Source organism: Leucopleurus acutus, assembly GCF_964270905.1.
Source record: "Leucopleurus acutus genome assembly, chromosome: 14".
In the NCBI taxonomy this organism is placed as follows: Eukaryota; Metazoa; Chordata; class Mammalia; order Artiodactyla; family Delphinidae; genus Leucopleurus; species Leucopleurus acutus.
In genome coordinates, this window is record NC_139156.1 from 58,573,183 (window position 1) to 58,597,947 (window position 24,765).

Here is a 24,765-nt window from a genome sequence, read left to right on the forward strand (position 1 = left end):
ATAAAGTAAGACATTTTTATAAAGGTAACATCTTCACAAGAAAAAACACTTGGAAGTGATTAGAATATAAAGTAAAATTTTATAAGAAAAATTTTAAATCTATTCTAGATAATGCTTCAATCACTTTGCAAAATGATTGAAAAAGCCAAGTTGCAATCTTAATGAAGTTCTACAGAGGGAGCTAGCATCACAAGGAATAAATTTATAATACACAGAACTTCAAGAAGAAGACCTATTTGGTTGGAAATATTGGATTTCTAGTCATCAACATAAGCTCAGATTATCCTCTAAGGTTTTACACCTTAGCCATCAGCCAACCCCAAAAAACCACAGTATTACCTACAAACTATGGTATTTTTCTAGTAAATCATATTAAAACTAATGAAATATAACATCCACCATAAATAGTTTGTGAAGTAAATGTGTTTTAAATAATATCATTCTTCTAAAGAATTTTTTAGAATATTCTTTTTCCTAAGTCACTGAACTTAAGCAAAGTAAAAAGCAATAAAAAAGATCTGAAATCAAATTGGAACCTACCTTTCCTACTGTAAGAAAAGTAATAGAGTCTCTCCAAGCCTTAGTTTCCTGTAAAATGGGAATGATTATAATACCTACCTCATAAGGTTGCTGTGAGGATTAAATTAGAGCATAAAAGTAATTAAAGTAATGTCCTCTTTCCTTGCTCTTAAGTGTTATTCAATTTTTCAATACTTTCCAAAAAGAAAACATTAATTATAGTTAGTAGAGAAAATACTAATTATATATAGTTAGTAGTTTTCAAGAACTAGATTAGCTGCTAACAGATACTAAAGTTCCCCAAAACTCCTAAATTCATATCATTCCCAAATAGTCTGACTCAATCCTTAAGGGAATATAGACCATGTTGGCATAACCCTTACATTGTTTTTCAGCTAGATATCTGTCATAGCTGCACTCTCAAAATATTCTTGTCTGTTGTAGACCAAGAAGAAAAAAGAATTCAACACAGCAATTTCTACTCTATTCAACCCATGCTGACCTGAATAAATTCACCCTATTGATACCACATAGTAAAATACTGTCAAGTAAATTATTTGTAGCAAAAGATCATTGAACTACACTTGGACTGAAAAGGTCTGGATAAAGTTTCAGGAACCACCTTACCCTTCCCCACTAAAAAAATCAAAGAGGTAGAAAGCAAAAAAGACCACTACCATTTTTTTCTGAACAATTTTATGCCTGAAACTCAAAAACTGTATTCAGAGGGATTACGGAATAGACTAAAAGAGAAGTAGCTAATTAAAGAAACTATTTGCTTAATGGATAATAATGAAAGAGCAAAGCACTAATCTAAACCCACAGTGATATGCGACAGACAGCTAAGCTTCTCTAAGAGCCGAAGCCAGTTAAACTGTTTTTATAAGCATCATCATACTCAAAACAACCTACATCACAACTAACCTTTATGATTCCTTGTAGATCAAAACTTTCTCACATATATAATTTCATCTAATCCTCATTAAACTTAACAAGATAAAATGAAATTATCACTGTTTTACAAATGACGATGTTGTATTCAAGAGATTAAGTGATTAACCCAAGTATGGTAGTTTTATACTGTGTCAACTAAAAACTACAATCCCCAGAATTTCCTTCTCTATGTGGTTTTAAGTTGGGATTAGCCACAAGAGAAATTTGTGTACAATTTGGGAGGTAGAAGTGAAGCAGCGGCCCTTTCACACCAAGGGTAGTTACTGGCTAGAGGTAGTGAAGATAGAAAGGTATGGGAGGAATTCCAATTTATCCTTATGTATTCCCACTCCACCTCCAGCTCACCTTTCCAACCAGGCCTAACCCATCACCAAATGCTCCACTGAAAACTCACAGAAGTGGTAGCTTCAAAGAGCCAACAATCCACCAACTCTCCTCACAGTTTACTCCAGTAGCTATACATTCCTAGCTGCTTCTTGAAAGCTCCAATTCATTAATCCACACACCAGGACTGGTTAGTGACTTTTCTCTAATCCTTTCTGGACCTCTACTTCCCTAGTTTTTCTTGCAATAAGTAAGGTTTAATCCCTATAATAGGTTTCTTATTTCTCATTACTCATAGCAGAATTGAATCTTACCTGATATACCAAGGATACAATCTGTGGCAAAACATACATAAACTCAGTTTCTTCTAGTGCTGAATTCAGAGCACCATACATTTCTTCAAAAACAGAAGGTGGCAATTTAGGATTAATCCTTTGAGGCTTTTAAGGTTTTACCACTAATAACATACATTTTTCATTCATCTATCATATATGCATGAATATATGACAAAGTTTAATACTAAAATTATTTCTTGTAATGAGTACTTCTTTATGTCAGAGTTAATAATTTTCTTTTAAACAATATTTAAGCAAACCTTTCGAAAGTTTCATAATCCAGTTATAACAACATATAACAAGAAACTATGAAATCCTAGAATTCTAAAGTGAGAGCACAGTCAAAAGTTCACCAAAGGGGTGAACTCTGCTCACAGATTAGTTTAGAACCATTAATAGTTGCCTGGAATGAATTCAATCAATGCTAGTTTGGGATTCTTACAGAAGTCACCTGATGATATTAGTATAAAAAAACAAAGAGCAAAGAATTTGAACACACATTTAGTACTTATTCCTGGAGGCACAGCTTCATAAGCACAAATGGTGAATGTTATTGTAGAGCTTTTTAAAGATCAATTTAAAAAGCAATATAGTAAACAGCTACCGTACAAAGATCATGACTATATATTAAAAACTCAATTACAAAACTATTTCACAAACAACAACAAGAACAAAAATGTTTCCCATGTAAGAGGCATCTGTAGCTTAGGATAAAATGTCCAATGAAAGGATCATACGTGGAATCAAACAACTTCGATCAAAGAAGATTGCTGTGTTCTAGAGAAAAAGATTCTTCTACTGGTAACAAAGATTATGAAAATTCTGAATGTTCAAACAAATGAGAAGTAAAAAAGAAAAAAGAATTTTAAAATTATTTCACATAATATGTGGTTGTGAAGCTTCTCTAAAAGCTTTTAGAGTCAACTTGGCCAAAAAGCTTTGTATTATACCATCTCCTTGGAAGAATGAGAAGTGCCTTGCATTTGGAATTCAAGTATACATAGTATACCTGACTCTCCTCAACTCACTGAATGAGTCTGAGGTGGTTTCCAAAGCATAATATAATACTGTAAAATTAATCAGCCATTGAGAGCCTTGATATAGCCATTGGGTTCATTATAATCAGTTAGTACTGGGACTTGCACTGAATATCGATCCTTTTTATTTAAAGAAATTATTGTATTTTTAGGGAGCTGCTTGGTGTGATACAAAAAGCATTTAAATGGGCATCACAAGACTTGAATTCTGGTCTAGCGCTGTCATTAAAGAGCAGTGTAACCTATAGCAAGTCACTTTATCATGTGGATCTCACCCATTCATCATAAAATATGAATAATTAGTTCTAGGGTTCATTTCTAGAATCTTAAATTCTATAATTTAAAATATGTAAAAGAAAGTGGGCCCTGAGAAAGGGATCATAAAAATGTTCATGGTATTTAAAATACTGCAGCTTTTATGAATATTGAAATCATATTAACCACTTAACCTTGTTGCTGGTCCTAGATGTTCTTTATTTCAACTTTGACTTTTCACTTCCCAGGCGTTTTTTTTCTCTTTGGCATTTGCCATGAACAAAATCTATCAGCTTTATAGGCAATCAGTTCTAACACTACTCTTACAAGACAATCTTGATATTTTCAAAGAATTACTAAGCCACACCATCAATAATAATGAATTTAAGAGCATATCAGATGTTACTGATTGTCTCTAAGGGCTCTGAACATGTTCTGAAACATGCCACTTAAATACTTAAAACTCTCCCCTGCTGGTTTAGAAATTGGCATTGTTCTCTAAGAAATTATAATATTTTTACACTGAACCAAAGATTAAGGTCTAAGAGTGTCCTTTCCAATACTCCTGCTTCACACCTCTTACATAATTCATTTTCTTCCATTTCATCATAATCCTAAACCAATAAAAACTTATATATACTTATTCCAAGATAAGACTTTTAAATTCAAGGGGTAATTCTAACAAAATAATTCAATTTTGACATAAAAAAATAGTCAATAAGAATTCATTCAGTAACAAAAGGGAAAATATACTTCATATCTAGAACAGCATAGGGCTTCCCTGGTGGCGCAGTAGTTAAGAATCCACCTGCCAATGCAGGGGACACGGGTTCGAGCCCTGGTCGGGGAAGACCCCACATGCCACCGAGCAACTAAACCCATGTGCCACAACTACTGAGCCCGCATGCCACAACTACCGAAGCCCATGCACCTAGAGCCCATGCTCCACAACAAGAGAAGCCACCGCAGTGAGAAGCCCACACACCACAACGAAGAGTAGCCCCCACTTGCCGCAACTAGAAAAAAGCCCGTGTGCAGTAATGAAGACCCAACGCAGCCATAAATAAATAAATAAATAAATAAATAAATAAATAAATAAATAAATAAAACACATAAAAGTACAAAGAAAAAAATTAAAATTCACCCATTATCAATCACCCACAGATCTACTATTCTACAATTCTCTTTTATGATATCTACAAGCAATCTTTTTCACCTACTTAAATCATCACGATATTAAATATTTTCCTAAAAACATTTTAATAACTGCATAGAAAGACAAAAACAAATACCGTATGCTAACACATATATATGGAATCTAAAAAAAAAAGGTTATGAAGAATCTAGGGGCACTACGGGAATAAAGACGCAGACCTACTAGAGAATAGACTTGAGGACATGGGGAGGGGGAAGGGTAAGCTGGGACACAGTGAGAGAGTGGCATGGACATATATACATTACCAAATGTAAAATCGATAGTTAGTGGGAAGCAGCCGCATAGCACAGGGAGATCAGCTCGGTGCTTTGTGACCACCTAGAAAGGTGGGATAGGGAGGGTAGGAGGGAGGGAGATGCAAGAGGGAAGAGATATGGGGATATATGTATATGCATAGCTGTTTCACTTTGTTATAAAGCAGAAACTAACACACCATTGTAAAGCAAATATACTCCAATAAAGATGTTAAATAAAATAAAATAAATAACTGCATAATATTCCACAGAGCTAATTTAGTTAATTGCACTAGAAAAAGAGAATAGCTCATTTAAGATTAATCCAATAGTGTGGCACCTGCTTTTTAAGAGAATTGAAAATTTTGTATTTTCTATAAAATGTGTATATATTAAGTATGCACACAGGTCATTTGGCTCCTAATAAGATTTAGACTCCTTTCCAACATCTTTTTTTAATTGAAATAAAGTAAGTAAAGCAAAGAGTAACCTAGAAAAGATGTCATTTTTTAGTGCTAAATAGTGACAAAAGAAAAGGTCTAACCTTAAAATCTGCTTCAATCAATAAAATGTATTTTTCCTGTCATAACGCCATACAATTTTTTTTTCAGAGCACTTCCATTAGATTAAAAATTTGAGCTATTAATCTATCATCACACTACACGCCTTGAAGAGTTTCTCTAAGAATTATGACAGATTTGAGCTAAATACCTATCTCTCTTTTCCAGTCTGTGGTATGGCCTAATGATATTCATTTTAACCATAGCTGGCAAAGATTAGGGACATCACTAATTTTCCTACACAGCTAAATATGTAGTTATGGTAGAAAAATAATAACTCCAATATACTTTTAGTGATAAATGCTAACTTAAAAAATAATTACTATGTAATATATTCAGAGAGGAATAAAATCTGCAACGACAATGACAAGAAAAAGTATATAACAATCAAATCCAGAAGATATTCCAAGTGGCTTAACGTAAAAGAAAGAAAATTCTGGAAAAGTACATATTATTTACACTCAGCTAGTATGTTTTATACCGGATACTGTTAACGAGACAGGACTGCCCTACCAAAGGTCTGCTACAGAATATCCAGAAGACATATCAGGCACTGTGAGAAAAAAAAAATCATCTATCCAAATTTAACACATTCTAGGTGAAAATATAATTTGAAACCCTCAATCTTTTGTTTCGAAATTCATAGTCATAAAGCAAGGCTGGTATTAAAATTCATGTGGCCTAAAAACAAGCAAAACTTCTTCACTGAGAACTACAAAGCACTGCTGAGAGAAATTAAAAGACAGACTAAATACTGTTAAGATGTCAATTCTCTCTCAAATAGATTCAACATCCCCATGATAATCCCAAAAGGTTTTTCTGAGGAAACTGATACACTGATTCTAAAATATACGGCAATGTAAAGGATCTAGTACATCCAAAGCAATCTTGTAAATGAAGAACAAAGTGGGAGGACTTACAGCACCTGACTTCAATACTTACTATACTGTGTGACTAGCATAAAGAGTGACAAGTAAATCAAGGGAACAGGATAAACCCATATTTCGACAGTTATTTTATTTTCAACAAAGGCAACAAAACAATTCAGTGGACAAATAAAGTCTATTCAGCAAATAGTGCTGAAATAACTAGATATCCATTTAGATAAAGGAGAATGAACATTGGAATCTACCTCACATCATATACAAATATTAATGCATAATAGATCATAGACCTAAACAAAACAGCTCAAATCATACAGTTTTTAAAGAAAAATATAAATAAGAGTATCTTCATAAATTGAGGGCAAAGGTATTTTAGATGAACAAAGTAATAATCATAAAGGTAAAAAGTGATAAATTAGACTAAAAATTTAAAACTTGCTTATCAAAAGGCACTATTAAGAAAAAATGGTAAACCTGGGATTGGAGGAAAAAAATTGTAAAACATACATCTGACATTGACTGGTATCCAGAATATATAAAGAATTCCAACAAGTCATCAATAAAAGGAGAAAACAATCTAATTTTTTTCATCAGCAAAAGATGTGAACAGACTCTTCGCCAAAGAAAATATACATGGCCAATAAGCTAATGAAAAAGTACTCAATATCATTAGTCATCATGGAAATGCAAATTAAACCAGTCTGAGATACCACTACATATCCACCAGAATAGCTAAAATTAGCAAGACCAACAAATACCAAATGTTGATGAGGATGTAGAGCAACTAGAACTCTCATATATTGCTGGTAGGAATGTAAAATGGTACCACTTTAAAAGAAAATCTAGTAGTTCCTTATAGAACCAAATATACTATTACCCTAGTGACTCAGCAGCAAATCTATTCCTGAGTAATTATCCATGAGAAATAAAAACATGTTCACAAAGACTTATACAAAAATATTAACAGCAACTTTATTCATAGTATCCAAATGAAAGGAAACAGCCTAGATGTCCACCAATAAGAAAACAGATAAATCATGGAATGTTAATCAGCAATAAAAAAAATTAACTAATACATGAAAGAATCTAAAAAATATTATACTGAGTGAAAGAAGTATTATATAAAACATAACGTACATATGATTCCATTAATAAGAAATTCCAGAACAGGAAAAACTTAATCTATAGTAGAAAAAAAATCATAATAAGGGTTACCTCTCGGAGGGTAGGAGCAGAGAGTGACTACAAAGAGGCATAAGGGAATTTCTTGATAGAGAACTGGGTTACGAACATTTATGCACTTTTCACAACTCAGCAAATGTACACTTAAGATTTGTGCATTTCACTGTATGAAAATATTTACAGGTAAAGGCAAAAAATTCTAAGCTATCGAATTCTAGGTGATGGTATGCATGTTGAAATATTTATGGGGAAACATACTGATGTCTGCAATTTACTTTTGAAATGCACTCAAAAAGCAGATGAAGTAATGGATAGACAAAAGAATGGATAAGGTGAAAAAGAGAGTAAAATGTTAATGATAAAATCTAGGCGGCGAATATATGGGTAATTATATACTATACATTTAAAATTTTTCATAATAAAATCTAAGAAAAAAATCAGTCTATCCATGAGAGTGAACTATATCACAGACAGCTAAAGAAACTATAAATGAATTAACACATTCATATAGGTTACATATTAAATAATATGAAAATATTCACACTATTGCAGTTTTCTGGTATTTTTAATATTGGTCATAGTCTCCGAGGGCCAAAGGAACCTCTAGGTTGACTACCTAATTGCCAAAACAAAAAAGTTCTGTTACCAAACCTATAAGTAAGCAACCAACCAATGGTACAGTTACAATCACCTACCCTCACTGACTAGGTAGTAAAGAAAGAAATTATATAAAATTCCTTAACAATAAATTTGAGAACCCACGATGGAGATTATAATCAAATGAAGACATAACAAATATAAAAATACTGATGAAAGGCTAGCATAACAATGGGATATATCAACTCTAGGAACTCTTAAATCCTTTTCTTACACATTGAGCCTACCATTTTACGATTAACACTTACTATAATCTCTTCTATAAGACAGAAGAAAGAAAATAATTTGGAAAAGATTCAGGACAGTGTTTGTAAATAGAACCTTAAAAAGTACTCAGAAAAATCATTACTTAACCTTGAGAAGAAAATAATAGTCTTGAAGCACTCAATCTACAGAAAAAGTTATTCTCCATAACTTGAGTACAAATGAAGATTACATTTAAACTAAACCACGAGGGACTTGAGTTAGATATTAAAATACCTTTAACATAAGAGAGTGTCAAACATTAAGGAAACTCCCAAGGAAGTTTGTAAAATTCACCCATGTATTTATAAAAAGGATAGATAGAACGTTGACTATCATCAATAATAAGCGCAGTCCGTACAACACTGTAAATCAACTATACTTCAATTAAAAAATAATAAGTAAAAATAATAATAATAATAATAACTGAGGTCCAACCTGTAGACGTAATTAGCCTCAAATTCCTCAAACTTAATTCTACATTATTATTTGACATTAGGTGTTTCAATAATAATTACAATTATCAGAACTTTCTTACTGCACAATGGAGAAAAAAAGTAGCCTACTAGAAAACAGAAGCATATACTTTATTTTAGCTTCCCTCTTTGGACAAACCTATGATATTGAAAAGAGATGAAATTTTTTTTTAAGACTTTTTTTTTTGACTTGGACCATTTTTTTTTAAGTCCTTAATGAATTTGTTACAATACTGCTTTTGTTTTTTATGTTTTCGTTTTTTAGCCCTGAGGCATGTGGGATCTTAGCTCCCTGACCAAGGATCGAACCCACACCCCCTGCGTTGGAAGGCGAAGTCTTAACCAATGGACCGCCAGGGAAGTCCCTGAGATGAATTTTTAAAACTCCCAAGTCTGTACTTTTTAACTAAAAACCTCACAGTTCCTGTGAGGTAGTAATCTTTTTAGATACTACCACAGGGCAGAAAAATAGCAACAGAGATATCCCAGAATCATGTATACAGCTAACCCACCCGAAAGATAGGATCCTACAAACGTTAAAATTTTTTAAAGGAACAAAATTTCATTTATATTTAAAGTGTTTTACCTTGTGCTAAACAGAGTTAGGCATTTACTTTTTCATAAGACAACGAACAAAATCATATTTCTCCACCTTAAGCAAAGGGTGGAAGTCAACTGAGCTAGAGCCAAAATTAACAATGACAATTTAACATTTTATCTGGGGAAAGAAGATGAAACGACCTATTTCCGAATATGCCCTTAGTCTAGAGGATGGGATACAATACTCCATATTCTAATGTGTGCATAGGAACAATTATTTCCTGTGTTAACCTTATGTAGTATAAATTATCCTAATCCTACTAGGATTAAGGTCATAATATTGATTACATCTTTATATTTTATACCACACAGAGTTTTAAAAATCAGATTGTTTACATGTATCTACTCCATAGACAGAGTAAATTATGTACAACCTAGGGTTTAATGCACTTACAGTTCCTTGTGTTTCTCTTCAGCCAAGATTTGGTCATTCAGTTTAAGAGAATACCTGTTAACACAGAAACAAAAATATACTGGTCATATAAACATACGTTTGCCTCATGGACATCTGACTGTGATATCAACATACAGCCAGTTGACCCCTATCAAATAAACACTACTACACTGTTAACAGGTCTCTATCTTAATTGATAAAACATTTAAAACTGCCTAAGTTCTTTTTTTTTTAGTATTTATTTATTTATTTAGGATGCACCGGGTCTTAGTTGAGGCACGTGGGACCTTCATTGCAGCATGCAGTATCTTTTAGTTGCAGCATGCAGACTTCTTAGTTGCGGCATGCATGTGGGATCTAGTTCCCTGACTAAGGATCGAACCCAGGCCCCCTGCATTGGGAACACGGATACCCACTGCACCACCAGGGAAGTCCCCCAAAGTGCCTAAGTTCTTTGATGGTCTATTAGTCACTTCCACAGACACCACTTCAAGAACTAAAGGGAGATGAACTTGATCATGCTTTAAAAATATGAGTTATCGGGCTTCCCTGGTGGCACAGTGGTTGAGAGTCCGCCTGTCGATGCAGGGGACACAGGTTCGTGCCCCGGTCTGGGAGGGTCCTGCATGCCGCGGAGCGGCTGGGCCCGTGAGCCATGGCTGCTGGGCCTGCGCGTCCGGAGCCTGTGCTCCGCAACGGGAGAGGCCACAACAGTGAGAGGCCCGCGTAATGCAAAAAAAAAAAAAAAAAATGTGAGTTATCTTCAATATTCTTCTGCAGTGAATCATCTGTTACTTTCACGCAGCAGTTCAAAATTCAAGAGACTACTAAAATGTTAAGTATTTAATAGTTCACAAAACAATATGAAGTTATTCTTTTATTAAATACATAGCAAACATCTATGTGTACCAAACTATGTACTAGGTAGTGAGACATATGAGGAAAAGTAAGTTTTGGAGTTCTTGACTAAACCATTTACTAGCTTAATGACCACAGCCAATTCTTTCACCTCTTTAAGTCTAAGTTTCCCTGGCTATAAAATAGAGGCTACCATAAATATTAGAACAGGGATCTTCCAATATCATATATTTATACTACTGAAGGTAAACAGACTCTCTGAGGAGTACACTGAAATAGATAAACAACAATGGACAGGTCTTCAATTTCCACTTGTATTCATTCCTTTCCTAAAACTAATCTGCCTGACAATGGATCAGAGGTCTAAACGGAGAGGTCATCCAAATTCTCCTCACTTGACTCCCCTTCCACAAGTCTTTACTCACTTTATAAAAAGAATGGCATAACTCTTGTCCATCCTGAATGAAACCAAACTGCATTGCCTAGATATAAAAATCTCTGAAGTATTAAACAAGGAATGATTCATAATATTTTGTCTGCAAAGCCTTCTTTAACTTAAATTACTACAAACTGACTACAGGGCTTCCTGTTCTATAATTACTGTAAAGAATGAAGATAGAAATTAAAAATGAGTAATTGTGATAGGATGTTCTATTTTCAGATATATTATAGAATGGGGCAGAAGTTGGTTACAATTTTCATTTTAAAAGTTCATCATTTCTAGCCTATGTTCATCATCAAAGATTACATTACCTTTCAGGGAGAGTTCTGTGAAGCAAAGCTCAGAGAGTTTCTAAAAAGAACAAGAAAGACAGTTCTTCCAAGCAACACACTTTTTTTTTTTTTTTTGCGGTACTTGGGCCTCTCACTGTTGTGGCCTCTCCCGTTGCGGAGCACAGGCTCCGGACGCACAGGCTCAGTGGCCATGGCTCACGGGCCCAGCTGCTCTGAAGCATGTGGGATCTTCCCGGACCGGGGCACGAACCCGCGTCCCCTGCATCGGCAGGGGGACTCTCAACCACTGCGCCACCAGGGAAGTCCCAAGCAACACACTTTTAAAACAAGTCTCCTTGCCTTCCATTTATCTACCAAGGATTAAATATCAAACATGGCTGTCACAGGAACACAAATCAAATCATTTATTTGAACTGAAAAATAAAGTCAGACTTCTTAGATCATGAAAGTCAATCTGATTGTTTTGACAATGAAAGAACAGTTTTGCCAGCAAGGTTCCAAGGCAGACAATGGCTTTAAACTGAATAAATGGCTTTGGTTAAAACATGTTTAAGGCAAAAAAAAAAAAAAAACATCTTTAAGTCATCTGATAAAAACACCTTATCAAAAAAATATCCTTTTGACATAGGTATACTGAAGTTAACAATATTTAGCTTTTCTCAATAGCTCCTGAACAATGCCTATAAGTAAAACGCTAATAGATATAATTACTACCTAATATAATTATATTAAGAAGACTTAATAAAGCCTTTTTTGGTATACATCCCAGAACTGCATGTCTCTAATGACTCTAATGATCCTGGCAAGTCAGGTGGTTTCTAGTCTTTGCTTTCAACGAAACTGAAGAAGGACTTAATCAAATTACCAGCTGACAGATAAACAAAAATAATTTTGATGATAAATCATTTGATGACAGAAGAGTTCAAATAACTGGGTGACAACTACTGAAACAAAACTGTGCATTACCATTCAATTAATTATGTAAACAAATTGCTCAGGATTTACACCTCTTGAAGAAAAAAGGGGGAAATAAAATTGATGCTGACCATTGTCTTATTGCAGCATTGAGTATTATTTATCTACAAAAGGTTGAATTAATTGAAAAACATTGAAGATCAGCTTCACCCATCTCATTCAAACATGCATTTCCAATAACTTATTTTCTTGTTTAATAATGATTTAACATTTTAATACATTTATGTTATTTTACTAACTATATGCTAATTACAATTTAAAATCTAGGAAATTTCTTTTAAACTTGACTTCACATATATATATGTTGCAGAGACATACAATAGGGTGATCAATATGCACGAAAGGCTTTCATGCATAAAATATATTGCCTTCATAATGTATGCATAGTATAGTACATGCAAAACATAATCCATGCATAAAAATACACCACATAAGGATAAAATCTGGTGGGGAAAAGTGTGATAGAGATACGAATTTAAACAGAGAAAGGAATATAAATTTTTTAAATGTTTAAAAAGAGCCTGTTTGTGTCTTTTTATAAATGAATCATGGTAGATATCAAACCACAATGGTATTTAGCATGCACTAAGAGTGATTTACCAGTTTTATTTAACATTACAATATAAAAATCATAAATATTAACTTAATGAGTGAGGAAGTACTTGTTCATCAAAACATTTTTATGGGGCTTCCCTGGTGGCGCAGTGGTTGAGAGTCCGCCTGCCGATGCAGGCGACACGGGTTCGTGCCCCGGTCTGGGAAGATCCCACATGCCACGGAGCGGCTGGGCCCGTGAGCCATGGCCACTGAGCCTGCGCGTCTGGAGCCTGTGCTCCGCAACGGGAGAGGCCACAACAGTGAGAGGCCCGTGTACCAAAAAAAAAAAAAAAAAAATTTTATGGAAGCTAAAAAGTTTCAACCCGTGGATTTGATGATATCTATGTCTTGGCAAAGTGCTTGGTACATATAAAATAGGAACTCAATGTTACTTTCCTTCTTTCTCTAGCTGGTTAGTAAAAGAGAAAGAACAAACATTTCTTGCCCTTAAGGACCTCACAATTCAGTAGACAAATCAGAATAAAAGTAACTGCTCATAGTGTGATAAGTATTACAATAAAGTTAAGTATAATATATAATGTTTATTATAATAAAGAAAAGAGGTAGTAATAAGTCTCCTTCATAAGAGAGTCAAAAACGGACAGCTTTTATCTGTTGCCCAACTTTCTCTTCCTCTCCTATTTCATCTCTTCTTTGCTCCTTCCCCATGAACAACCTTCCCTTTTAAAGTCTGAGGACAAGAATTTGAAGGGAATAGTGAAGGTGGCCTGTAAAAAGATCCATAGTATAGGCAAGAAGCAGACTAGGATAGCTTAATTGTGATCAAATCACCCAAAGGGAAATTCTACTCGCCAGATTCACAGAGTACATCTTCAGGTCCTCAACAATAAATCTGCAAGATCCATTTTGCACTATCCTCCAGGCAAATTAGTTCTCTAACCCCAAACTTCAAAATGTTCAGTCTTCCCGTAGTATTTCTGTCTCTGATCTGATTTTCCCCTGCCCCAAACCAGGGAATTTTCCATCAGATCTCAATAACCTTTACATTTCTTCATTTTTGCTGCTTTTTATCAATTTTATCTTGCTTATCTCTTCCTTGACTCTTGCACCCTTCTTCTTAAGAACCTGACCTATACATATACTACCCAGAATCAGCCAGACTGCTAGGTTTGAGGACACAGTTATATACTAAAAGGACTGCCTCAAATTTATTTCGGAAGTAGGCAAGATATAAATTAGAATTATAAATGTAAAAGTAAATACATCATCAGGTCCATAATTCTTACTAATGAAATGGAGCTATTTCTCACTGAAACATTTAATGTTAATGAATGTTTGTTAAATGTCTGTTTAAATGTGGGGCTATAATTATATGTAGTTCTTATTTTCATTTAATATATGCTGTTCTGCCAACCTAACTGCTGTTGGCAGAAAAAAAAGATACACAGCCTTTTGTTGTTTTTTTTTTGTTTTTTTTTTTGTGGTATGCGGGCCTCTCACTGTTGTGGCCCCTCCCGCCGCGGAGCACAGGCTCCGGACGCGCAGGCCCAGCGGCCATGGCTCACGGGCCCAGCAGCTCCGCGGCATGCGGGATCCTCCCGGACCGGGGCACGAACCCGCGTCCCCTGCATCGGCAGGCGGACCCCCAACCACTGCGCCACCAGGGAAGCCCTACACAGCCTTTTGAATCTATTACATTTAACTTATTCTCTGAGTATTCAGTTTTAAATTAATAAACATCAAAAGGAAAATTCAACTTAGTAGGAAGTAGAAAGTAGAGCGCTATACTTCAACTTTCTACTACGTCTTTTCCAGAATAATACAAAGCACAGACTATTTTTTAGTTGGGTTTTGTTTCCTAAAAATATGATTAAACAGATGTTCTGCTTTTATATCCATTTCTTGATTCAAACATGAACATAGTCCCTAAAAAAGCCAGAGACAGCAAAATGGTATAGTGGTAGTTCTCAACCTTTTTTCTACCTGAATTTACCAGAAGGAAAAGAAATACACAGCAATCAGCAGAAAATGAGGAAGCAGGAGAGAGCACAGGGAAGGGCCCTCTTTACCCCTGCCTCTAGTCTCCACAAAGAGAGCCTCTGAGTCAATGAAACTACGTTAGATTGAAAGTCAAAGACCTGTGTCATTGTCCTGATTCTGCCATTAAGTAGACAAGCCATTTAATTTCTCTAAAGAGGATAAAATTACCTATGTGACAGGGTTGCTATGTGGATCAAAAAAGATAATACTTCCGGGGGCTTCCCTGGGGGCGGTGCAGTGGTTAAGAATCTGCCTGCCAATGCAGGGACACGGGTTCGATCCCTGGTCTGGGAAGATCCCACATGCCGTGGAGCAACTAAGCCCATGTGCCACAACTAATGAGCCCGTGTGCCACAACTACTGAAGCCTGCGCCCCTAGAGCCTGTGCTCCGCATCAAGAGAAGCCACTCCAATGAGAAGCCCACGCACCGCAACGAAGAGTAGCCCCCACTCGCCACAACTAGAGAAAGTCCCCGGGCAACAAGACCCAACACAGCCAAAGATAAATAAAATAAACAAATTAAAAAAAAAAAAAAGATAATACTTGAAAAGGGCCCAGCACATTATTTAACAGATATAAAGGCTCACCCCTCCCCCCTTTCTTGGAATGCCTCCACCTCTACCAAATGAATAATTAAATTAGCTCAAAAGTAGATTGGTGGGGGGGGGGGTTGTTGAAGTATTTCACTTGTTTTGAAAGAACTGCACAACTACAAATTTCCATTAAGGAAACATCAGACAGTTGTATACAAGGATGTCAACTAGAGCATAATTTATGGAAAAGTAAAACTGTAAACTATTACACCATCCAAAACGTACCCAACTGCATCAGTAAATTACAGTTCAACCATGGGGAAATGGTTCAATATTGTTTTTTTTAAAAAATAGGAGAGGGACTTCCCTAGTGGTCCAGTGGGTAAGACTCCGTGCTCCCAGGGCAGGGGGCCCAGGTTTGATCCCTGGTCGGGAAACTAGATCCTGCACACATGCTGCAACTAAGAGTTTGCATGCCGCAAGTAAGAAGTCCGCATGCCACAAATAAAAAAAAAAAAAAAATCCTGGAACTTCCCTGGTGGCACAGTGGTTAGGAATCCACCTGTCAATGCAGGGGACATGGGCTCAATCCCCAGTCCGGGAAGATCCCACATGCCACAGAACAACTAAGCCTGTGCGTCACAACTACTGAGCCTGCGTGCCACAGCTACTGAAGCCCGCAGCCTAGAGCCCGTGATCCGCAGCTAGAGAAGCCACTGCAATGAGAAGCCCACGCACCATGACGAGTAGCCTCCACTCACTGAAACTAGAGAAAGCCCATGAGCAGCAACGAAGACCCAACGCAGCCAAAAATAAATAAATAAAATAAACAAATTTATAAAAAAAAAAAGCCCGCATGCCACAACTAAGACCCAGCGTGGCCAGAATGAATGAATAAATGAATGAATGAATACTTTTTTTAAAAAAAAAGAAAAAGCTTGCAATATACTCCCAAAAAGAATTGGAAACATATATATCAAAATATTATGTATCATTGCATATGATTTTTATTTTTTTCTTTGTGTTTTTAAAATGTACATAATAAGGATATTATTTTGAAATTAGAAAAACTATATTAAAAACAATTACATACAACATTTTAGAATGTGGTTATGATACTCAACCGGATACAGTTTCCACTTAAACTTTTCAACCAATGAACTTGTAAGCCTCCAAAGATTACATGAAAACTTTTCTTGTACAAAAAAATTTAAATAAATTTAATTTAAATACTTTATTATATAAATATTGACAGCAACAGGTGACAAGTAAGTAGGAAGAAGGGAAGTGGGAAGGGAGGGAGAAGGAGGGGTAGAAGGGACACAGGAGGAGGGGAGAGGAGAAGGAGGAGAAATACTTCCCTCAATCCTGTCTGAGCTATTTAAGGAAGACACTCTTGAAGCAAAGAAAGAATAAAATCCAATAATGGCATTCCTACCATGGGCAATGGGAAAATGGTATTATTATTTAGGTTTATAATTAAGTATCAGAACACATAAATAAAATGTATTAATACATTATAGATAACTATTGAGATACGCTAGAACAACAGTAGTGTACAACTAACAGTAATAAAACAAAGTTTGGGCCTTTTGTAAGAAACTGAAACAGACACTATTTATTCAGATGCGTTCTTTCCCTGAAGATTAGCATAACTTAGAATTTCAGGCTCAGAAAGGTCCTTGAAGAGACTGTGAAGTCCAGAACAGCCCAGTCATAAATGAAATGCCCTACCAATGTCACAGATAGTAATGTCAAGCTAAGACTTGCTATATAGCAGGATGATAATAAAATATTCCATAAATACTTGCAACTAAGATTGCCCTGTGAGAATTAAATGAGTAAAATTCTAGAAATCTACAAATATTACCATATAAACCAAAGAACCCTAATGGTTCCTGTTAAGTTTTATAAAGTTGACAGAATCAATCATACAGATAGTGTGGATATAGTGAGATTTTAAACGTAACATGTTTAAATGGCTCTTGCAATTGTAAAATAAAAGTTGATTCAAACATATTAGAGGGACTTCCCTGGTGGTCCAGTGGGTAAGACTCCAAAGTCCCAATGCAGGGGCCCCGGTCTGATTCCTGAACTAGATCCTGCATGCATGCTACAACTAAGAGGTTGCATGGTGCAACTAAGAAGTTCACATGCCACAACTAAAGATCCCACATGCCGCAACGAAGATCCCGCATGGTGCAACTAAGACCCAGTGCAGCCAAAATAAATAAATATTTTTTTATAAAAACATATTAGAGGGAATTCCCTGGCAGTCCAGTGGTTAGGACTCTGTGCTTTCACTGCCCGGGGGCCAGGTTCAATCCGTGGTCAGGGAACTAAGATCCCGCAAGATGCGCGGTGCAGCCAAAAAAAAAGCAAATTAAAAAAAAAAAAAATCAGAAAGCACAGAGAACTATATTCAATATCCTGCGATAAACCATAATGGAAAAGAATATTAAAAAAGGAAGGTATATATATGTATAACTGAATCACTTTACTGTACAACAGTAATTAACACAACATTATAAATCAACTATACTTCAATTTAAAAAAATACAAAAAAAACAGAAAGGAAGAAAAAGGAGATCAAAAGTGTTAATCCACTAATCTTTCAGCTTTCACTAAAGCTGAAATTTAAGAGGCTTATAAAGAAACAGATTAAGAGTAAACCATGGTGGGCTTCCCTCATGGCACACTGGTTAAGAATCCGCCTGCCAATGCAGGGGACGTGGGTTCGAGCCCTGGTCTGGGAAGATCCCACATGCCGCGGAGCAACTAAGCCGGTGTGCCACAACTACTGAGCCTGTGTTCTAGAGCCTGCGAGCCACAATTACTGAAGCCTGTGCACCTAGAGCCCATGCTCCGCGACAAGAGAAGCCACCGCAATGAGAAGCCCACGCACCGCAATGAAGAGTAGCCCCCGCTCACCGCAACTAAAGAACGCCCTCGGGCAGCAACAAAGACCCAAGGCAGCCAAAAATTAATTAACTAATTAATTAATTTTTTAAGAGAGTAAACCATGGGGTTTGAATGCAAATAACAGCAATAAGTTACAAGGTTTATGAAAATAATATTTTAAATTCTCATTAAAAAACTAGATGAGGGGGCTTCCCTGGTGGCACAGTGGTTGAGAGTCCGCCTGCTGATGCAGGGGACATGGGTTCATGCCCCAGTCCGGGAAGATCCCACATGCCGCGGAGTGGCTAGGCCCGTGAGCCATGGCCGCTGAGCCTGTGCTCCGCAACGGGAGAGATCACAACAGTGAGAGGACAGTGTACCGTAAAAAAAAAAAAAAAAAAAAAAACAACTAGATGAGGATTAAAACTCAATTAGAGAAAGCTGGAGGAAATAATAATTAAGCTAGATTTAAACCTAAACACATAGAACTATACTCTTTGTATTTTAAAAAAATCATTGATAATTATTCATAACAACCAGCCACATATTTTCATTAAAAGAAAATTTTAAAATTTGGTACTTGTAAGATGTCACCACTTGGCTCTTGGGCCACATGAACAAAACTAGCCCACGTTGTATCACACTTCCTATACATTTCTAAGTATATTTTAGTCTGGATTCTGTCCCTACATGTCACTCCACTGTGATTTACTTAGCTGAGGTCACCACTGACATCCTATTGTCAAGTCCAGTGGACTCCTGTAGGCTTTATGTTACCAATCTGTTACATCTGATATTATTAACCACTCTGTCATACAAAGTCACTATTCTTTGTGAGACCTTATCTTAGTTCTCCTGCTACAAGCTCACCATTTCTTCTCCATCTCCTACCATACTTCTTCATCTACCCATCCATTAAATGTTCTATCTTCCACCCCACTTCTCCTTTTACTTTATGCCCTTCCTCTAGAAAGGCTTATCTATTGGTTGCTTTAAACACTACCTATATAATAATGGTAGCAGCAGTGGTGGTGATAATGATGATGATGATAATGGTAAAAATAGCTAACATTTATTGAATGCCATTATGTCAAATTACAATTAAATATAATGTTTATTACATGTCTCTCCCACCATGAATCCTCTACCCACCAGAAACATAAATCTAACTCTCTCCTAAATATGCCCACCTAGATATCACACATTCATCTCATGCATGAACAAAACAACTCAATCTCTCCATCCCCTCTAACATGTCCTCCCCCTCCCAAACTCCCTAACTCAGTTATAAATAACAACATCTAGTCATTTACCAAAACTAAACATTGGAATGTCATCCCTGACTCCTTTGCCCTTTTCATTAAATCAATCATCAAGTCTTACCTTTATAACACTGAAGTATTATTGAACTTTCTCCCGACCATTCTCTCCTAACTGTAATGATTAGGTCACCGTCTCTCAACACGTCTATCACTACAGCGTCCTCTAATTTATCTCCTCAAATTCTCTGACCTACTGCAGACACAGTGATTTACAGCATTCTAAACGTGAATCTGACCATGTCATCCGCCTGCTTATTAACCCCCCTCAAGTTGTCTCCACTGTCTGTAACAGAGATGTGAGACATTCCAAGCTGTCTAGTAGCCAATAATATTAGCTAGCACATGGCAAATACATAAATTATCTCATTCAATCCTCACATTCCTACTATACATTCCTATTTTACTACTATATACATACTACTATACATTCCTATTCCTACTATAATATTCCTATTTTATTCACAAGGAAACTGAGCTTCCACAGATTAAGAAATATAACCAAAGTCACACAACTACAAGTCACTCCAGAGCACAATCTTAACCTGTATTCTATAATGCCACAGTATATGAATCAATTTCTTTCTACATTTGTCTCCTCAATTACACTACTAGCTGCTTAAAGGCAAGAAACTTATTTAACACTGTAGTCCCAGTATTTGGCAAAATGCTGAACACAAAGCAGGTGCTCCAAAAAATGTATACTGAGCTCAAATGAACTGTTAAAAATGAATCCATGCTTAGGTAAGCCTTAAGAATACCATTTTCCTCAATATTTCCTCAAAAGTCAGGTCTGGAGGTACTTCCCTGGTGGTCCAGTGGCTAAGACTCTGTGCTCCCAATGCAGAGGGCCTGCGTTCGATCCCTGGTTTGGGAACTAGATCTCACATGTCTCCACTAAAGATCCCATATGCCGCAACTAATGACCCAGTGCAGCCAAATAAATAAATAAATATTAAAAAAGAAAAAAGACAGACAGACCAAGGTTGTTTAAAAAAAAAAATCAGGTCTGAAAATCAGAGAAGCCACGAGGAATACCGTCTTACAATATCTGGGGCAAAATGAAATCTTTATAAATGAGTCTATGTTCATTTAGCGTCCATAATTTAGGTCTTATTTGAAGAAGCTCCAGAACAACTCAAAACCAATTACTTAATATGAAATAATATAAAGATTCAGAGTTTATTTCAAATTCAAATTTCAATACCAGTTTATTTCAAATTCTAAGAATCTGGAATTCATTAAACAAAAATCAAAATAGCCGAAGATCATCTTTCTTTTAAAGAAGGGCAAAGGTAACTAAGCTAAAGGAAATATTCAAAATTCAGTAGCCTTTCCAAATACCACGAACAATCTTAAAAAGTTATTGAAAAAAAATTCTACTCACAATAGCAACAACTATATTTTAAAAATACCTAGAATAAACCTCACAAAAATGTACACTTATGAAGAAAACTAAATTTTGCAATAAGACCTAAGCTACAGTGTCTAATACTATAACCACTAATCACATTACTATTTGAATTTAAATTAATTAAAATAAAATAAAATTTTAAAATTCAATACATCAGTGGTCAGACTTCCCTGACGGTCCAGTGGTTAAGACTCTGTGCTTCCACTGCAGGGGGCACGGGTTTGATCCCTGGTCGGGGAACTAAGATCCCACAGGCCTTGCGGCACAGCCCAAAAAAAAAAACACATCAGTTGCACTAACCACACTTCAAACATTCAAAGCTAAATGTGACTACTGGTTACCATATTGGAAAACACAGATATACAACATTTCCAGCATTGCAGAAAGTACTAGTGGACTGCTGCTGCAGAGACAGTAAGTTACCCCAGATTTCATTTTTACTTTTAATCTCTTCTACATGGTTTGAATTTTTTCCAAGAATCATTTATTTTTATAATTTTTGAAGCTAACAAATTTAGCAATGACCACTCCATAAGATGTGTAAGTCTAAAAAAATCAAAACTATTCATTTTGCAACCCTGTATCTAATGTACTTAGAAAACTCGTATGTTAAAGATCTCATTTTTCCCAAGTTCATCTATAAAGGTAATGTAATTCCAAACAAAATCCCAGAAACAATTTTTGTAGAACCTGACAAGCTATTCTAAAATCTGTGGACAAAAGAAAAGAGCCAAGAACAGCTAAGAAAATTCCTGAATAAAAACGAAGTGTAGGGACTTGCCCATCAGACATCAAGACTTAGTGTAAAGCTTTAGTAACAAAATAAAAATAGGGCTATATTAGTTCAAGGACAGACAGACTAGAAGGGAAAAAAAAAAAAAAAAGTTAAGAAGCCAGAGACCAAACTATAGATAAATAAAAATTGTCATTGCAGATCAGTGGGTAGAAGTTGGCCTATTCACAATATAGTAATATAATAGCTGATTCCCTAAAAGGAAAACCTTTTTAAAAACTGGATCCCAATACACATACATGTCTATCCTGTTGCAAGTTCTGATCCTAAGTTTGTCTTTATTTGCCTATCACCTTGAAGATTTTGATGGTGGGAAGATGGTAATTCATATTATGGTTCCTCTCTCCTTCTCTCTCTCTCTCTCTCTCTCTCTCTCTCTCTAAATCTCTGTCTGTTCTCGTTTTTCTCTGCAAATGTTAACAGAGACAAATTTTGTAACATGTTTTTCATTCTCTCTTCTTTTTTCTACATGTTCTGAGTGTAGCAAACTCCTGTATGACCAACATTAGAAGTTTAGTTTATATGAAGACAAATAATTTTACTGAATCTTGAAACATTATTATTCAGTCCCAAACAAAAAGGTGTTGTAAGTTGAGGAGTATTCAGGATTATTGTGACCAGCAATTATTTGCTTTATTTTAAAAATAGAATCAAAGAGTTCTCCTCTTTACATCTGTAAAATAATAAAATATTTTGGTGCAAAAAAAAAAAAACTGGAGCCCTACCTCACGTCATATACAAAAATCAATTCAGGATCAATTAAGGACCTAAATACACAAAGCATAATGTTATAACTTGTAGAAGAAAATACTGCAAAATAGCTATACAGAGACAACTACAAAAGTGTCAGAGCATCTCACAATTAGTTTTAAACAAAACAATGATAGCTTTTAACTGTATATAAGGAGTCTCACTTGACACTCCAAATATTGTTTCACCTTCACACCTAATATACATCATTTATCAAAGTAATTCATCTTAACTTATACAAATAATTCATCTGTAAATTTTTGGCATTGAATAATCAGCATTGAAATTTATGATCAACTTTACTTTGAGTATTTTTGGAGTAAACATTAAGTAGTATCTTTCATGTATGCTTATATTAATCAAGATTTACCTAAGGTTCGTATCATTATATTATTAAGGATTTATGTCTGTGAGAGAAACACATTTCCTGAACTACTCTAGCTTCCCTTCTTAAAACTGAGTATTTTTATTTCTAATGATGACTTTTATTTCCCGATTACCATTTCATTAATTCTCTCATTCCTCTTACTTCTGTGGTATTTATATGGTGTCAGGAAAAATTAAGGCAAATCTGTCTTACATATTTGTTTTCCATCCCTATTAATACATTCCTTTCCTTTATTCCCCATAATTACACCAATACTCATCTGGAAGTATTTATATGTTCCATATTTCCTCCTCCCCTCACACCCACTGTGTCTCTTCAATATGCTGGAAAAGATTATTCTCAATAGCCTACTTCCTACCACACGTGTCCTACTTATTTTCAGTTGTAATATTTTGGCAAATTGGATACACCCAAACTAACTTAATTCTGCTTTTCTCAGATCCTAATTTTTTCTTATTCAAGGGAAAAACCAGCTTTACAATCTTCAAATAAAGACTAGGATACTCTAGAAGAAATTTAATTTTTGAATATCAAATAATTATCTAGTTGATATTTCTGAATCATGGCAATGCTTGCTCTATTCTGGAAACAGGTCAATTGTAGACAACATACCATCCTCCCAACATAAGAAGTGCACTGTTTTGAAAGTTCAGTCAAAAAGAGAATTGTTGAGTCTTTCAATCTCTCACAAAGAAATTATTAATCTACTCTGATGCACTAATTAAAACTAAATGTTAACAATTTTTGGAGCAAACTACACACATTTTTCTCATCTACACTGTATCTATACTAAAAGGAAAATAGAATTTCATTAAGTTTATGAGCCTTTATGTATCTACTTAATTTACACTCAAAAAATCTGGATATATAATTGAGTTTTTCACTTTCAAATTAATACTTCCATAGTAAGATAGTAGAAAATAAAGAATACAGATTTTACAATTAAAACAAGCATGTATTTCAAATTACTGCACAATGACTGATACACTTTTTGGTCATGAACAAATGACTTAAGCTCTGTTATTCTTTACGAGGATAACTACCTTATAAAGTTGTCATGAGGACTAAACTAATACCATATAAAAACGTACCTAATACATGTTGAATAATGCTTTATTGTCAGATAATAATTGTTAAAAATTATTATACTCTTGTTTTTTCTCCTTACTCTTGAAAGTTTTTCAGATGGATTCTCCATGGCCCTTCTTTAGATTCAACCCTTTGTTGTATACCAGTCCAGTGTGCAAAGACCATTAGAATATGATGGTTCTTGTTCTTTAAAAAACTGCTCTGAAAAGCTTGACAAACATAGCATGTGAAAAATATATCTTCACAAAAATGTATGTGAAGAAAATATCAATTCTCTCATTAACTTTTTTTTTTTTTTTTTTTTTTTTTTTGCGGTACGCGGGCCTCTCACTGTTGTTGCCTCTCCCGTTGCGGAGCACAGGCTCCGGACGCGCAGGCTCAGCGGCCATTGCTCACTTCCCAGACCGGGGCACGAACCCGTCCGTGTCCCCTGCATCGGCAGGCGGACTCTCAACCCCTGCGCCACCAGGGAAGCCCTCTCATTAACTTTTAACATTGAACACTTAAAACTCCACTTCAAAAAAAGCCTTTCATAAAAAAAT

General features: G+C 35.4%; 1 protein-coding gene across 4 annotated transcripts in view; it reads right to left on the reverse strand.

Annotated features, from left to right (window-relative positions):
- ADK (adenosine kinase) overlaps positions 1-24,765 on the reverse strand; it is a 487,490-nt gene that overhangs the window by 408,988 nt on the left and 53,737 nt on the right. For all 4 annotated transcript variants that reach the window (XM_082854024.1, XM_082854021.1, XM_082854023.1 and 1 more), the window contains exon 3: positions 9,870-9,923. In XM_082854024.1, coding sequence (XP_082710150.1) covers positions 9,870-9,923 — 54 coding nt within the window. The remainder of the gene's footprint in view (positions 1-9,869; positions 9,924-24,765) is intronic.